Genomic DNA, 15,987 nt, shown 5'->3' with positions numbered 1-15,987 from the left:
CTCACCTACCTTCAATAAGCTGTTACCTGGCTCTCAAAGCTATTGAGGTGTACAGTTATCAATCTAACCACTGATAGGTGCAGCAAAGCACAAATTGCCACCAGCACTGAGCCTAGTTAGATGTCTTCTGCTAGATTGTTTAAATTTCACATTTTGTGCCCAAATGAAGTCTTTTACTGTTGGTGCTGGTGGAGGGGTCATTGAGGTGGTCTCTGATCTAGCAATGCTAACCCCAGGCTGCAGCCTAAACATCCGTGGGGGCAGGTGAGAGCAGGGAATGATCTCATCCCACCTCAGCTGCCTTTCTCAATCAGCAAATAATTGCAAGAGCTGTGTGAAAGGGGAGGCCTGTAGACATGCAAAGGGGCTACAACCTTTTCCCTAGGAAAACCAGTTCCAGCTTAAGCAGGTATAAAATACCAACTTCACAGCTGAAGTAGATGTAAAAGTATTGTGCAACCATTTCTAGACACCTGTGTTACTACAGGAACTCCACGTATGCTGCCAGTAGCAATTAGTGAGCTTTTTGTTTCCTAATATGAATCATCTGCCACCCCATGTTTTCTCTTCCCAAGCCCAATGGGAGTGAGATTTGAGGTTGAAGCCTGTGCCTAATCTGGGTGCCTTTGTCAAGGGAAAGCAATTCCTAGCCTTCACATGCTCTGCTGCAGACTGTGCAAAAAGTGGTTGGCATGCCATCCTTGTCATGCCAGGTCAGTGTGTATCTTCTTGAGTTCCTTGTGCAAGAATGTCGTGGGGAGCCTGAGCCCTGAAAGGTAAACCTGCATTTAACAGTACCTGCACAGAGTTGGAAGACAAATGATTTTGCTGTTATCTGCATGTATTTGCTCCATTTTAACTAATACAATCAAATAGATTTCCCATCAGTAATACAGATGAACCCAATGTAACTGCTGTAACAACAGTTAACCAGCATTAGTCCTGTACAAGAAGAGCTGCAGTAAGGAGTCTTTATTTGTTCATGCCATAATTTACTGCACTAGGTTCTGTATTATATAAAACAAAACATCTTGTTGTAGTATAAGAAGAGGGTAAGTGCCAACAGTCAATGTACTAGAACCCCCAGAACAGACACTCATAAAGCTAATGAGTGTCAGTAAAAGTTTGATTTTTTTTAATGTTTTTACATGCTTCTCTAGCTTCCTATGCTTGTTCATCAGCTGTTGTGGTTTAACCCTGGCAGGCAGCTAGGCACCAGACAGCAGTTACCTCATTGGCCCCACTGGAGGGGGATGAGAATGGGAGAGGTAAAGGTTAGGAAACTCAGAGGTTGAGACAAAGATAGGTGGGTAGGTCAAGTAAAAGCTATGCCCCCAAGCAAGGCATTCAGTTGCTGCTTCCCCTCAGCAGGCGGATGTCAGCCATTCACAGGAAAGCAGAGCTCTGGCACAACAGCTTCCTGGGAAGACAAAGGCCATCGCTCTGTTCACACATTTCTTCACCGTCCAGTTTTAAATTTGAGCACATCACAGGGCACAGGCTGTCCCTTGGGTCTCCTCCCAGCTCTGGGTGCATCCCCAGCCTCTTCACTGGCAGGGCAGCATGAGAAACTGAAAAGACCTTGCCTCTGGGCAGGCACTGCTGCAGCAACTTAAACATCCATGTTATTGCTGCTATTTTAATCAAAAATTTAGAATGTAACATTATGTAAACATCTATGAAGAAAATTACCTGTACCAAAACGAGGGCATCATCTGAAAAGCTTCAAACTCCAACAGACGTGGTCAATGTGAGTTCACACCTTTTATTTTGGAGGATATTTACACTGCAAATCAAGACTAAAATAAAATCATACACTCTTTGGTAAACAACTGATTGGATTTTTGACAGTATTCATCACACATTTATTTACAAGATATGCCACCTGTAAATTCTACTTTGGTGAAACTAAAAAGCATAAAGAACATCCCATGTGGATTTCTGTAGTTGAGATAGTTGAACAAATGCTTTTATCAGTCCCAGTTCTCGGAAGTAAATGTGGTCAGTGCTGAGATGTTTCAGCTTTGCTCGATCTTGCTTTCACACCCAACAGTTCTGTTCTCAGCTCTCCAGGCTTAGGAGGTATTTCAGGTATACTCTGTTAAAAACAGAAAGACATCAGTGCTGTACCAGAAAAAAAATAAATAAATAAATAACAGAAACAGCACATTAACATACCTGTAAGAGGTGGCATTATATCCAAATTGTCATTACGTCTCCCTCATTTTTGAGCAGAGTATAATTTTTACAAGCAAAACATATTGAAAATTAACCTACTGCCTTTTTGTATTTTGACTTCTATTTCAAAGTAGCAAAACGCACGGAGTGAAAGGAGGAGGAAGGCAGCGCAGGCCGGTGAAAGGCACCGAGCTGCCCTTTGCCATTTGGGGCAGAGAGCTTGGTGTAAGGAGCTTGGTAAGGAGCTTTCCTCCTTAAAAAATCTTGCTAGTCTAGAGGGATACAGATCACTCTGAATATTTACCTCTAATAAAGTTCAGATACTCAAACCCCGTGTGTCCTTCCACTTCTCCCTGAGCAGCGGGGCTTGTATTTTGTTGCCGCTTCTATTTTGACACGGCTGCGAGTTCTCAGGCCTCGAGGAGCCCGAACTGACCCACCCCAAAGCCCGGCCGCCCCCTGCCCCTATACCCCCCGCAGCACTCACGAGGTCGGGCCCGTAGTACCTGTGCACCACCTCGGCCCCCGCCAGCATGGCCAGCAGGCTGGCCGCCAGCGTCTTCAGGTAGGTGGGCCAGGGCACGCCGGCGGGCATGGCGGCGGGGCGGGGAGACGAAAGGCGAGGAGAGGAGAGCAGGGGAGGAGCAGGATGCGCGTCAGGGGGACGGGGCCGCCGCGGAACCGGGCACCGAGACCGCTTCCAGGTCGGGCGGGCGGCGAGCGGGCGGCGGGCAGGGGGCGGCGGGCAGGGGGCGGCCGGCGCGGACAAAAGCCCCATGGCCGCCGGCGGCGCTCCGGGGCCGGGCGGGGAGGCTGAGGAGCTGGGCAGGTAGCGCCGGCCTTCCCTTCCCTTCCCTTCCCTTCCCTTCCCTTCCCTTCCCTTCCCTTCCCTTCCCTTCCCGGGAGGGGACGCTTGGTTTTTCGGACGGGCACCGAGAACAAAGCGCCGGGCGTCCCGGGGGCTTTCATCTCCTCAGCCCGGCTGCCGTCCCCTGTGAGGCCTCGCGGTTAAAGGGAGCTTGCCCGTAGTGGCAGTTCCTTCACGGGAAGGGGATTTCGTTCATGTTCCCAGCAATGAGACGTGCGTGACAAGGAGACATCTTGGCAGAGGCCGCCCGTGGCTTAGACGCCTTCGTGTTGCTCTCGCTTCGCGTCTCTCTCGCTGCTCTGCTCTGGATTTAGGCCGCTATGAACCAGGCTCTTAATCTCTCGGCTGCGCTTTCCTATGTAAACCTGGAAATCTGCCTTGTTGGGTTCAGTAACCGCATCGGTATTTTACATAAAATGCGACCGTGCCGGCTGCTGAGGGCTGCGCTGTGCCCAGCACATCCCCTGCCACTTTGCCAGGCAGCCCCCCAGAAACCTGGGCACCAAAGTTCAAATTTATTCTCCCCGATTCAGGGCAAGTCCTTGGGTTGCAGTTAGTGGCCTGATGGCACACCTGCGGGCTGCCCCAGCCTAAATCTGACTGACAAGGTGGTTATTAAAGATTATTAAATATCCACTGCGCAACAGAGGATGACCCCTTCACATCGCAAGGGCGGCCTTTGAGTTATTTCCGTACACCTAAAAATTATTTGATGTTTTTATTGAATAGCTTTCATGAAAATATTTCCAGAAAATTTACTGTTTGTGCCGTCTGCTCAATGTATTTGTGTTGCCGTGTAATTCACAAGCAAAGCAGCTACGTAGGCACAAGGGAATGATAGTATGAAGCAGAATTTATTTGGGGGTGAGAGGGCTTTGTATGTGTCTTAACAAATATGTGGCACAAAAAGCTGTAAATAGCAAGATGTCTGTGTGCATAGATGGAGATCAAATCCGTGTGTGTGAGCATCAAATACAAGCAATATTTGTGTTAGGATCCAGTGTGGGATAACTGGACAGCATCTGCCACGCTCTTTGTTAAAGCTCTTTAATAATCTGCACTGTAACTGATGATTTGTGTAGTTGTAATTTTCCGTAGCCCGAAATGATTCATCCATCCATTCGTTGTCACATCAGATAAAGTAACCGATGTAGCATTAAGAAATCGAAAAGTTGGGAAACTTTTAGAAGGCCAAAGAGTTTCAACTCCATTCTGTTGAGAGTTGTTTGGTAGACAGTGGGGCTAAAATATCACTAAAATATCACTAAATTTCTAAATTGTTGATGACTTACGTCTTTTTTTTTTTTTCTCCCTTTTAAAGATACTACGCGTACCTTCAGCAAGCTCAAGCTTTTTACACGTTTCCATTCCACCAAATGATGACAGCGCCGCCTAACATGGAAATCATGACTGAGCAGCCGACTGTAGAGGGCACGCCAGAGCCAGAGTTAGCTCAGGAACCTCCTAAAGGTAGTTTGACTGGGCCTACACTAAGTGAGCAAAAATGTTAGGAGTTGTTGGAAAAAACATGCGTCTGTATTGGTCTCAATAAACAGCTTCCTTAGAGCTGTTGGATTTCCTTTCCTTGGTGCTCTTTGAGAAAGTATTTGGTTAATTGTATTCTTCTAGTAACATTTGTTATCGTACAAGGAAAAAGCTGAGAAGAAAACCCTGGTCATAGTATTCACGTTGTTCAGTCTCACAAAATTATCTTGTTCCAGGAAAATCAGGCTTTTGCTTCAATGGGTAAATGTATCATTTTTAGCTGACTTTGTGGGTTTTGGTATTATGTTAGAGAAGGAAGTTTTCTTTTTTCCAGGCTCAGTTGAAATTTATTTATTTATAATTTCTGCCAGAGAAGTACAGTATGATATTGTTTGTTTGAAATATTTAGCTGGTGGTTTAGTGTGTTGCAACCGCAAATATTGAATTGCTAATAGACGCTAAGGTTTGTTTGTTTGTTTCAGTGAAGCTTATTTAAACAAATACAAAAAATTATGGAATCTGTCCCGTGTATGACACAAGTTCTGTATTTTATGCACTTGTGTATTGCCTTTCTTTTCTCTCACTAAGGATTTGCAGAGTTAGATTTCACAGTAACCATGCCAAGGAAAGAAACTTTGTTACTCTTATGCCTGCTGTTTACCACTTAAAAAGGCAGTGGTTTCTGCCGTGCTTAAATTCCGATTCTGCAGCAAATATGAATGCAGAGTTTAGTCTTGCTTTTAACACCTAGGTGGTCAGAGCTCTATGTACCAAAGCAATACAGCAGCCTATTCATGCAATGATGTTGCTTACGTGCATCCTTTGAAAAGCTTCAATTTTTCTTTATAAGTTGTAATGCTTGGCCAGGTGAAATCCTAGGAAGAAAGCTCAATTTTTAAATAGATGGGACTGCTGAGTTCATTCACTGCATTACTCACTGCAGTTAGTGTGCATCCCCCATACTGTATGGTAAGGCTTCTTTTGCAGCTTTATTCTTGGAATAACGTGAGTTACCACGAACACAGGGACTGTACTTTCAAGTATTTTTAGATGACTTCAACCTCGTGTTATTAAGCTATTCACTAATATTTTTGCAAGAATTGGAAGCTGAATAAAGCCTTGGAAGGCAGGGCTTGCAAAATTACCAAATAGCTGTTAAATCTGCAGGAGTGTGTATGAAAGGCAAAGATTTGACGTCCAACTACGTGCTGTGATAAAAAAGGAAAATGTTCAGGATTGCCCTCTGAAGGGCTGCCCTGGCATTGTGGCCAGGCAGTTCATCTTTCATGGCAGTGTCTGGTTGGTAGGTGTCTCACCAGCTTGAGAATTAGGAGAATTTATCCTGCCTCATTTGAAATACTTTAACTACTCTGAGCTGGATGACTCTCCTGCATTTGGTCATTACATGAAAACCTCCTAGTTCTTCAAGGGATAGGAAAGAAAAGCTGCTCGTATGCCTCACCAAGTCTGCACCTTTCTTGTCTTTCCTTCTTGTGACTCTCCTGGCTGGAGTACTGTTACTACAGCTTTCCTAAGCAGTTGCTCCAAGGGTGTGGTGGGAATTTCACGTGGCTTTTGTCCTGCTTCTTGCAAGAAAGCTGACTGCAAACAAAAACAGCCCCCCAAGAAGTTAGCAGGCTTAGGGCAGTGCCTCAGTATCAATCGTATTTGTTTTCTGAGGGAGAATGTCAGCTAGAAACTGAAAACATGATGAAGTCTCAATGTTAAATTAATAGATTACTTTGGCTCTTTGCTGATTGCTGCCATGTAAGTTTCCCTATTTTCAAGTGGTGTTCTGCAACTTGACGTTATTAATGAACAACGATAGAGAGTGATTTCTAGGTTTGTGTTGTGACTATTACCTGTGCTGTTTCAATCTCCAAGCTTAAGGGACCAGAAGACAAGGAAATTTCAGTTGAGCGGGTAGTGACTACTTTATATTTGAATTTTGTAAATAAAAATTGTTTGGTGTCAATCCTTCAAATTGAGACCTATAAGCTCTCATACATAGCCTTGCCATATGATGCACTGAGCTGTATCTGTTCTGTAAATGATAAATTGTGAATAGCTAATGCAGTGCTCAGTTCCTGTGTTTGTTTGTCTGAAAAGTTTATACCTTACACTGTAGGTAATATTTGAGACCTGTTGCTCTTGGTGTGCAGTTTGGTTTCTTTGATATGTAATCCATAACAAACATTCATATTTGGAAGCTGAAGTGTGGATTGTAGGCTATAATTTAGTTTAGCATTGCTTGGAATGCTAAATAAGATTTTAATCTATAATGCTAATAAGATTTTATGCTCTGGCATATTCTCCAAAAGAAATGAAACTATTTCCAAAAGATTGTTGCATTCAGCATGTAAGCAACATAACCTAGCCAAGAAATTATTCTTTGCTTGTATCCTAATTCAGTGCAGTTGCCTGTAAATAGAGTGTGTGCCTGTGGTGCAGAGACACGAAAAGTGGCTCCGTGCTGGGCCTGGAAAACTAAAATTCATCTGGTAATTGTTTAAGTTCTTAAATTTTGAAGACAAATTTTTGTTTGATTTCTTTTTGTATTCATGCATTCCGTTCAGTCTGTCTGAATGTCCATGCTGCAGCATTTGAAATGTACAGAATATATATTTGCTGTGTTTCAGAAGTTAAAAAAGGAGGAAGGAAGAGAAAAGCCAAAGCAACTGAGCCAAAGCAACCCAAAAAGCCTGCTGCTAAAAAAGAAAAACCAACTAAGTCAAAAGGCAAACAGGAGAAGATCACAGATACTTTTAAAGTCAAAAGAAAAGTGGACCGCTTTAATGGAGTATCTGAAGCTGAACTTCTGACCAAGACTTTACCTGATATCCTGACCTTCGATCTGGACATCGTAATAGTAAGTAGCTCACAAAGACCTGGTAGAAATGCTCTGCGTTGTCACTTGCAGTGGTTGTGACTTACATTCCTCCTGCATGCTCATCTGTATTACTTATACAGCAAGATCTTGCAAGATAAAGTATCTGAACTGCTTCCTGTGTGTATAGCTGCTTTGCATTTTCTGTTAAAATTAATAGTAATATAATTCTGATTTCTAAGAAGTCTAAGGCTTACGTATACTAAATAGTCATGGAAGACCATTACTTGACAGTTTACTGGAAGTGCTACACCAGTGGTTATATAAAACACACCACGAGCTGCTCCTTTGACATTGTACCTCTAAATGAGACCCTGCTCTAAAATTGTCAATTTTTTGTACTAGTGATGGAAGATATCAATAACGTGGTTTTGTTTATTGACTTCAGAGAATTGAATAAGCTTCCTGGCTGTAACTTGATGACATTTTTGACTAGAAAGCCATGTTCTAATCGTTAAAACAGACTGGTATCTTGCTTTGTAGATTGGCATAAACCCTGGCTTGATGGCAGCTTACAAAGGACATCATTACCCTGGACCTGGAAACCATTTTTGTATGTTTTTCGTTTTCCTTTCTTTTTAACTATTTCCTTATGTTTTTTCTTTTCCTGTCTTTTTATTGAACTTGCAGAGCCCTGTTAGAACTTATGGCACTTTAAACCAGTTTGTTTTTTTTTTTTTGGGTGGGCAGCAAGATTTTGCTTTTAACACTCAGAGATTGACTTAAATGCTGTAACTTTCTGACAAACAGCATACATAAAAAGGAATAAAATAAAAGAGGAGTAATCAGTGACTTTCAATGCAGGTTTAGAATTGTCAGGTAAATGCAGTTTAACAGGTTATATTAGTAAATAAAAATAGGTTATATTAGTAAATAATTTCTTAGTGTGTTAGTGTGCAATATAAGGAATAAAAAATTCAATTTCTAGTGCTTGACTTAACAATGGTAAGTGAGTAGGCATCAGTTTCTAATACAGAATACGACTACATGCATTTTCCCCAGAAAGTATTTCAGCAAACCCTTTTCTTCTTGCATTTACTCATTTCTGCTGAACAAGCTTTCTAACTTAAAAAAAAAAAAGCAACAACCACTGCCTTTTCCCAGCAGGCATATGTATCTAGCATACCCAATTCTCCAGACAGTTGTGGTTTTTTTTCGAATGTGTTTTTGCATTTAAGTAACATTTTCTGCAGCACGTTCTCATACCTGAACTCTGTTGAAATACTCTGGTTTGCTCGGTGGGAGTCATTCTACCTGTGGTGGTAGGGAGTTCCCCGTAGGCTAATTTGCAGCCCTGTGATACTCCAGCCAAAATGCTTCAGGTATCCAGCAGACCAGTAAATCAGGCTTGGTTATTTTTTCTAGTGTTCTTTACCAAGAAGCAGGCCAGATATACGTGCTCTGACAAATCCAAGCATCTGTAAGTTTCTTGGATCATTAAGAACTACCTGTGCTTAATTTGTCCTTAAGAGATTGGCACTGTACATCACACACACTATACTTTTTTTTTTTACATTAACTGTTGATATAAGATGTTAACACGTTCTGTTGGAGAGAGCCCAGCACAAGAAGCAATTACAAAGATGTAAACCAAAACTGTTTCTCCTTACATTTGCCAGGTCTTTCCCTTAAAATCCGTATTCACATTCATACCCTTTCTAAGTGATTTACAAAATGTGAAGCTCCATACTGAGCTTCTAGAGTGTAAGTCTGCTTTCCATACCAGTGATGGTGGTGAGGGAGTCTTGTTGCTCACAGGGCATTTTGTGTCCTCTTGGAATAGGTGAAGTGAATTTGGTCATTTTAAACTTATGTAGATAGGGCAATAGATGTTTTTGTTGGTGGTGTGGGTTGGTTTTGGTTTTGTTTTTTGTTTGTTTTTAAAGACAAATACATATCTTCCTACTTCTCAGGGAAGTGTCTCTTCATGTCTGGTCTAAGCAATGAACAGCTGAACCATATGGATGATCACACCTTACCACATAAATACGGGATTGGGTTTACAAACATGGTGGAAAGGACAACACCTGGAAGCAAAGACCTCTCCAGGTAGGATAACACAGGAGAATGTCACACTTGTTAATGAATTAATTGTTACAATTTTGAATGATTCTTTTTTTTTTTTTTTACCTTCTCTTTTAGTAAAGAGTTTCGGGAAGGAGGGCGAATTCTGATGCAGAAATTACAAAAGTATAAACCCCGTATAGCAGCTTTCAATGGAAAATGTGAGAATCTTAATTTTGAATGAGTTTGTTTTATCAGTGGCTTTTTTTTTTTTGTCTACTCATCCCATCATCTTCTCATTTTTAGGTATTTATGAAATTTTTAGTAGAGAAGTTTTTGGAATAAGAGTTAAGAACTTGGAATTTGGATTGCAGCCACACAAGGTGCCAGATACAGAAACTGTAAGTACTGATACTGAAGAACAACAGCAGAGCACTCCATTTGGGTTGTTCCAAAAGCAATGAAATCTTAGGGCTTACCCCCACTTACAGTAATGTCAAAGTTTGACCAAAGTACAAGGAATGTGAAAGGCTTTTACTTGAACAGAGAAAGTGGGATTGGGCAATCTTCAGACACATCTTTCATACAGCTTCATCAGACTTGAAGATTTTATTTAGGAAATTGTATATTATGGCTAGTAGGGTAGCTCATTCTCTGAGGTGTATTTAAAATATGAATAAAACGTGCATGCCCTTGTAACCATCATCTACTTTCCTCTGATTATCTGTGTCCAATTCTCTGTATGCTGCCACTGAGTCTTGATACTGAACATGACCGTGGTGCGGGTAGTGCCACAGTAGAGGAGAAAGAATAGCAAATCCATCATTGTGCTGTTCCACACTACAGCACTGCTGCTCTGGGCATGCCCAAGCACTTTAATCAGACTCAGTCTTTATAAGCTGATTTGCAGCTTGAAATTAAGTTAGACACTTAAAGTACAACATCTTGATGAAGAGTGCATTAATCATAGACATCTAGCGCTGGAAAATACCTCATTCATCACAGACATCTGCTGCTGGAAGGTATCTCAAGAGACCAGCTATGTATCATCACAAATAGGTTTGTTTAACCTGCTCTTACAAACCTCCAGCAAAGTCAATTGCACTGCCTGCCCAGGCAGCTTATTCCGAAGCTTCATTGCCTGTTCAGTTCAAACTTTTGGGTTGTTTTTCTTTTTCTATCTATCCCAAATTACTGGTGCTTCAAGTCTAATGGCGGAGTGTTACTGTCGGAGTCTAAAGGGCTGTTGGCGATAAAATGCTTCCCTCTTAAGTAGTATTTGTAAAAGATAAATAATCCTGTTTACAAGTACTTGTTCAGAAATTCTGCGCTGTAATAAATGCACTGGATACAATTCCTTCTTTCTGAACTAACTTCAAGCCTTTAGAAAGGGCTGTTGGCAGAGACAGGGACACTTAAATTGGCTTCACCCATGCTGACTCCAGAATTTCAAACCCTGGCAAGCATGATGCAGACGTACTTGGCCAAGAAGCAAGGCTAATTAACCCGTGATGCCTTTCTCACTGGGGTGGGGATTTTGCATACTAGCACGTACTCCTCTGTGGACTTCCTGGCTCCAAACTCCACTTGCTCAGAGAGCTCTGTCGTGTGCTCCACTCTCAGGCATACACTTGTAGATTTTAAGTATTGTAACACACACTTGTACTACCTCTCCTGCAGCACATAATCAAGTGGTGAAAATTGTCCTAGTTTCAACAGCTGATAATCAACCTCTGTCTTTAGGGCAAGATGTTTTGCGGGCAGGGAAAAAAGAAGGGCTTCTTTTGTCCTGTCCCAGAACCACCTTCAGCATTAGCTGACGTTTGTACAGAGGTTTAAAACAATAACATGAGCTTAACTGTTGAGTTGTTCTTGATGCAGGATATATTAGCTAATAATTCAGGGAGCAGTAATGCTATTTTTCTTGTTCCGTGTCTCAAGCTCTGCTACGTTATGCCATCATCCAGTGCAAGATGTGCTCAGTTTCCTCGTGCACAAGATAAGGTTCATTATTACATAAAGCTAAAAGACTTAAGGGATCAACTGAAAGGCATCACACCAAACACAGAGGTGCAGGAAGTGCAGTACACATTCGACTTGCAACTTGCACAAGGTATGGTGTTTATTTTCTTAGTGCTTTATAAAGGTGTAGCGTGACATACAACTAGCAGATGCACAAGCAAAAGGAAATTAAAAAAAATCTTGTGTGTGGGGGGAGATGTATCATCCACCCTAAATCATGTGGTATAGAGCTAGAGATTCTGCTCTTTTTACTGCAGCTTTAATCATCTAAGGAGAGCTGGAATTACCTTGTAAAATGCGTGGCTGTTTGTTCAAATGCTCTCTTATAAAAATGCTCTGTGATTTTTATTCTTAATTCTTGAACTCTTCTCCTTCTGCAGAGGATGCTAAAAAGATGGCTGTCAAAGAAGAAAAATATGATCCAGGTTATGAAGCAGCATACGGAGGAGCTTACTGTGATCGTGCACCATATGAAAGTGAACAGTGCAATTTCTCTTCAAACGGAACTGGTAAGGAGTGGTGCTTGAGGCATTCGGTCTGTAAACCATTATGTATAGCTTTTTATTAACATTCCATATACTAAATTTTCTACCCTTTCAGCACTTCCACAACTCATACAATAAAGTATAGCATCAGTTAGACTCTTATGTGCAGTCTTTCTGCGATGGAGGGGGGAGAAAAGCCATTTTCTCTATTTAAAATCATTTATCTGTAACTTCTAACTGTTGTCTGTCACATCCTGGGAGACAGAGATCACTAGTGACTTACACGGTCACTGTTTTCAATTGCATTGACTTCTGTATAAACGCACCATGTTCTCCAGACAAAAGTTTGGTTTTTTTTTTTTTTCATTCCTAAGGAAAGCAAAGACAGAGAATGGTGAAACAGATAAAATCACAGTACAATACAAAGCACAACGGAGATTGTTCCCTTACTGGTGGGGTAGATGAAGGAGGAATATTTGAATGGTGTCATCCAAATAATGTAATGTGTTAGGATAGCTGGTATAGTGACCATACACTTTGCCTTGAATAACATGAAGACAGACTACTATTTTTACATTATGGGTGGGAAATCACCAAAACCCAGACCATACAGCAGTTTGGTATTCTTCAGCTTTTAGTGTGGAAGCAGTTTAAGAGTGGGAGAAAAACAAACTTCCACTATCTGTAGGTTTTCTCTGCTTGAAGTTCATACAACTTCTTGAGTAAAGTGTGATTTTTAGTCCTGACTCTTTTGGAAACATAGTGAGTAAATAAAAAACAAGCAAATAAGAACAGAGTGATGAATGTAGTGATATTGCTGTAATTAAGAAGTTGGGAATTTTACTTCCCAAAATACCACCAACTGTAATTAGAAAAACATGAAAAACAATGGCAGAGGCCTTTCTGAACTTAAAGGGGGCTAAAGAAAAAAAATGGACAAAGTAGTGGTTTTAAACTAAAAGACTGGAAATTTAGGTTAGATGTTAGGAGGAAATTCTTTGCTCAGAGGGTGGTGAGGCACTGGCACAGGCTGCCCAGAGAAGCTGTGGATGCCCCATCCCTGGAGGTGTTCAGGGCCAGGCTGGATGGGGCTTTGAGCAGTCTGGGCTGGTGGGAGGTGTCCCTGCTCATGGCAGGGGGGTGGAACTGGGTGGTCCATAATGTCCCTCCCAACCCAAACCCTTCTATGATACTATGAAGCAGTAACTGTCACCTTCATCTGAAGTCATGAATTTTAGTCCTAATCTCATTTATGTTATAAATTGAACTTACATTGTCTACCATATTCTGTTTAAGAGAATGTCCCTTATAAATAAAGTTCCTTCTTCTCTAGGAAACACTGCAAAATAAGTATTCTTTTAAACATTTAGACTCTTAATTTACCTATACACCACCCTTAAATTCACTCTTCAAAGAAGATATGAAGAAAATATAACTGGGGAGAATGATCTGGATCTACAGAAGTAGACACTTAAAGGAAATAAGTTGGAGTCTGAATAGGTAGCTGATAAGTAGAATGAAAGATGGAAACTGAAAATATCTTTAGGGGTAGGGATGTTTGGGGGGATGTTTATTTTTAACTCCTTGATTTTAGTTGATGGTATCAACTGCACTTTTTAACTCTATATTTTATTGTGTTTGTTTTCTAGCAGCAGGCGATCCACAGTATTGTGAGGGGTCATCATCCTTTGGTGAAGTTCCTAATGGACAGTGGATGACACAGTCCTTTGCAGACCAGATTCCAGAGTTCAACGCTGGCATGACACAAGAACCAGAGGGAAGCAGTGCGTAAGGGCTGTTTCTTCTCAGCTATGCATACATGCTGCAGTTTTAATGCAGTGGTGAAGATTGGTACCTCGGTTCTCCAACTGAAGCATTTTAATAGTATTTTATCTCCCTTAGTTATTTTATTATAGTCCAAAGTAAGTGTGTGGTAGGCTCAAATCAACGAACTAGGTAACTTTAAGGAACTGTCCACAAACTTTTTAAAAAAAAAGTTAGCCTTTTTTGTATATGAGTTTTATATTTAATGTATGTCATTTCTTGCAGTTTTTGACAAATTGCTTTCTCATTGTGTCAATTTCTTTGGGGCGTTAATTTTATTCCATGAATTGTAATGTAGTAGTAAGAACAGCAGCATAATTTTTATTGATGCCTCAATGTTTTGGGTATCTCATGGTCCTTTTATATATCTAGAGGGGAAAATGGGAAGTGTACCCTTACCTTACATGAAGTGGTGTTTTTAATTACGCACAGTTAAACAAATTGTGCTTTTTAAACCTTCTTACTTCCCAAAAATTGCGGAATGTCTGCAGCTGTGAGTACTGAGTATTTTCTAGGGCAGGAATAGAGAGGTCTGTCTGTCTAGTGATTGGACCATATTCAGGGCGAATGGAGCAGAGACATCGCAAGTCAAAATGCTGGGGAGGAAAATTTGTGTCACGCAGGACAGGACCTTAAATATTCTAGCTGAGCTGTCTTAGGGTAAGTTGTTCCTATCATTCCTTCTATTTTCCCCTTAAATTCTAATGTAAGGAACTGGAATTCCTTAAAAAACAGTGGTTCTTGAATCTGTGGCATTTAAAGTCTGAGTCACTTGTATGATTAGTCTTGACTCCTGACCTCTAGCAGGAGAATAGGTTACCTTGCAGGGAAGTGAAAGACCATATTCCCTGTAAAAATATCTACAGTCATGTTATTTCTATCAGGTACAATTAGCACAGGGTGAAAGAAGATTATGGTTTAGTTGTTTTTAACATTAATTTATCTTCAATCTGTAAGACCTTAGAGGGTGTTCTTATTACTCTTACAAGTGAAAGATACTAAGGTGAAGACAAGGGCAGCTGTTCCATGAACAAGAAGTCAGCTGTTGGAACTAGAGCTCTCTTCTTTGGAACTTGCTGAAATAATACACACTTTTGGCTGATACTAGTGGCCTGAGAAAGAAATGAGAATCCGTGCTTGTGCCTAACTATCATCTTCTTTCCCTCTTTTATTATGTGAGGAAGAGATGAAGTAAAAGCAATAAGCTGATCAAAACATTCAAGTTTTGATGATCTTATGAGAGAAGGTGCTTCACATACTTGAAAAACAGATCCAAACAGTATCTCCACAGTCCATGCTGGTCAGAAATTCCTGTACCAGTCTTATCCTTTCCTCACAGCCACTGACAGTTGCCATGCATTGAGTGTAAGTAGTTGGCATAGATTGTAATCCTGCTGTAACATCTCTCACGGAGATCACACACTGTCACCCTGCTGTGAGGCAGGCATGATGTTTACAGTTTTCTTCCCAAATTATGTGGCTTAATTCTGAGCGTCTGAAATCAAGAAGCGTGCATTATGATTATGTTGATTAGCTCCAGCATAAAGCTGTTCGATATATTGTCAAAAAGGTATAGGGTTTGTCTTGTCTGTTATTTAATGTGTACTGTATCATGTATTGCTGTTTACATGGACATTTTCCTGCAGGTGCTCTAAGTATCTCGTATCAGGGACTTGTTACAATTCAATTTTATTTTTCAGCAACATCAGAAGCATGTAACTAGCACTGCTGATTAGGTGGTACAGTAGTACGTAACTACTGTACTGCTCTCCTGTTTGATTTGAAGGGAAAGGTCTCTTCTTGACCAGAGGCACCTACTAGATTATCTGGGTGTAAAATACAGTTAAGTATATAATGACCGTTTCACTAAATATTGCAATTTCTATGTATTTCCTCAGAACTGGTGCTCTTTTCATTACAGTAATACAGAGGTTCATAACCTGTCTTAAATCTATCTCTGTTTCACAATAAAATCAGGAATTGTATCGCAGTGTCTTTGAATATGCTTTTGCATCTTGCTAGCAGTGCTCTGAATACACTGTGGTGCAGTCAGACCGTACTACATACACAAGTACAGCACTCTGCAGAGAAACACTGCAGAACAGTCACCATGCAACTGAACTCAACATATTAAAAGGCTGCACAAGTTTTATTTTGGGGCTGTTTAATTGGGGCTAGTAGACTAAAGCCACCTTATATGTAATATTGCAAGTATTTCCTGTGTCAGTTTTCTG

The 15,987-nt window shown here is 41.0% G+C and overlaps 2 protein-coding genes across 4 annotated transcripts; one reads left to right on the top strand and one right to left on the bottom strand.

Moving 5' to 3' along the window:
- Window positions 1-1,745: 1,745 nt before the first annotated feature.
- On the bottom strand, window positions 1,746-2,862 carry C1H12orf73 (chromosome 1 C12orf73 homolog). Its single transcript, XM_032190640.1, has 2 exons — window positions 2,666-2,862; window positions 1,746-2,098 (listed from the first exon to the last, which is right to left on the bottom strand). The coding sequence occupies exons 1-2, from the start codon at window positions 2,771-2,773 to the stop codon at window positions 2,003-2,005; spliced, it is 204 nt and encodes a 67-aa protein (XP_032046531.1). The 5' UTR covers window positions 2,774-2,862; the 3' UTR covers window positions 1,746-2,002.
- An 86-nt stretch (window positions 2,863-2,948) lies between these two features.
- TDG (thymine DNA glycosylase) lies at window positions 2,949-15,743 on the top strand. 3 transcript variants are annotated; one of them, XM_032190609.1, is made up of 10 exons: window positions 2,949-3,007; window positions 4,368-4,516; window positions 7,174-7,400; window positions 7,902-7,971; window positions 9,332-9,467; window positions 9,561-9,643; window positions 9,729-9,823; window positions 11,364-11,535; window positions 11,825-11,953; window positions 13,579-15,743. In XM_032190609.1, exons 1-10 carry the CDS (start codon window positions 2,955-2,957, stop codon window positions 13,719-13,721), a joined length of 1,257 nt encoding a protein of 418 aa, XP_032046500.1. In that variant the 5' UTR covers window positions 2,949-2,954; the 3' UTR covers window positions 13,722-15,743. The 3 variants fall into 3 exon arrangements, with proteins under 3 accessions (XP_032046500.1, XP_032046507.1, XP_032046492.1); XM_032190616.1 differs by having other exon boundaries at window positions 7,171-7,400; window positions 13,582-15,743; XM_032190601.1 differs by having other exon boundaries at window positions 7,171-7,400.
- Window positions 15,744-15,987: the final 244 nt, after the last annotated feature.

This window comes from Aythya fuligula, chromosome 1, assembly GCF_009819795.1.
Source record: "Aythya fuligula isolate bAytFul2 chromosome 1, bAytFul2.pri, whole genome shotgun sequence".
Classification (NCBI taxonomy): Eukaryota; Metazoa; Chordata; class Aves; order Anseriformes; family Anatidae; genus Aythya; species Aythya fuligula.
Note: the sequence above shows the minus strand (reverse complement) of the source record. Positions and strands in the feature narration are given on the sequence as shown.

What these genes read in the sequence shown, in the direction of transcription:
- C1H12orf73 (XM_032190640.1), bottom strand. Translation starts at nt 2,773, where the DNA reads ATGCCCGCCGGCGTGCCCTGGCCCACCTACCTGAAGACGCTGGCGGCC. An exon ending in GGTACTACGGGCCCGACCTC is followed by an intron (nt 2,099 to 2,665) that starts GTGAGTGCTGCG and finishes TGTTTTTAACAG; the next exon opens with AGTATACCTGAAATACCTCC.
- TDG (XM_032190601.1), top strand. Translation starts at nt 2,955, where the DNA reads ATGGCCGCCGGCGGCGCTCCGGGGCCGGGCGGGGAGGCTGAGGAGCTG. An exon ending in AGCTCAGGAACCTCCTAAAG is followed by an intron (nt 4,517 to 7,170) that starts GTAGTTTGACTG and finishes GCTGTGTTTCAG; the next exon opens with AAGTTAAAAAAGGAGGAAGG. An exon ending in CGACTTGCAACTTGCACAAG is followed by an intron (nt 11,536 to 11,824) that starts GTATGGTGTTTA and finishes CTCCTTCTGCAG; the next exon opens with AGGATGCTAAAAAGATGGCT.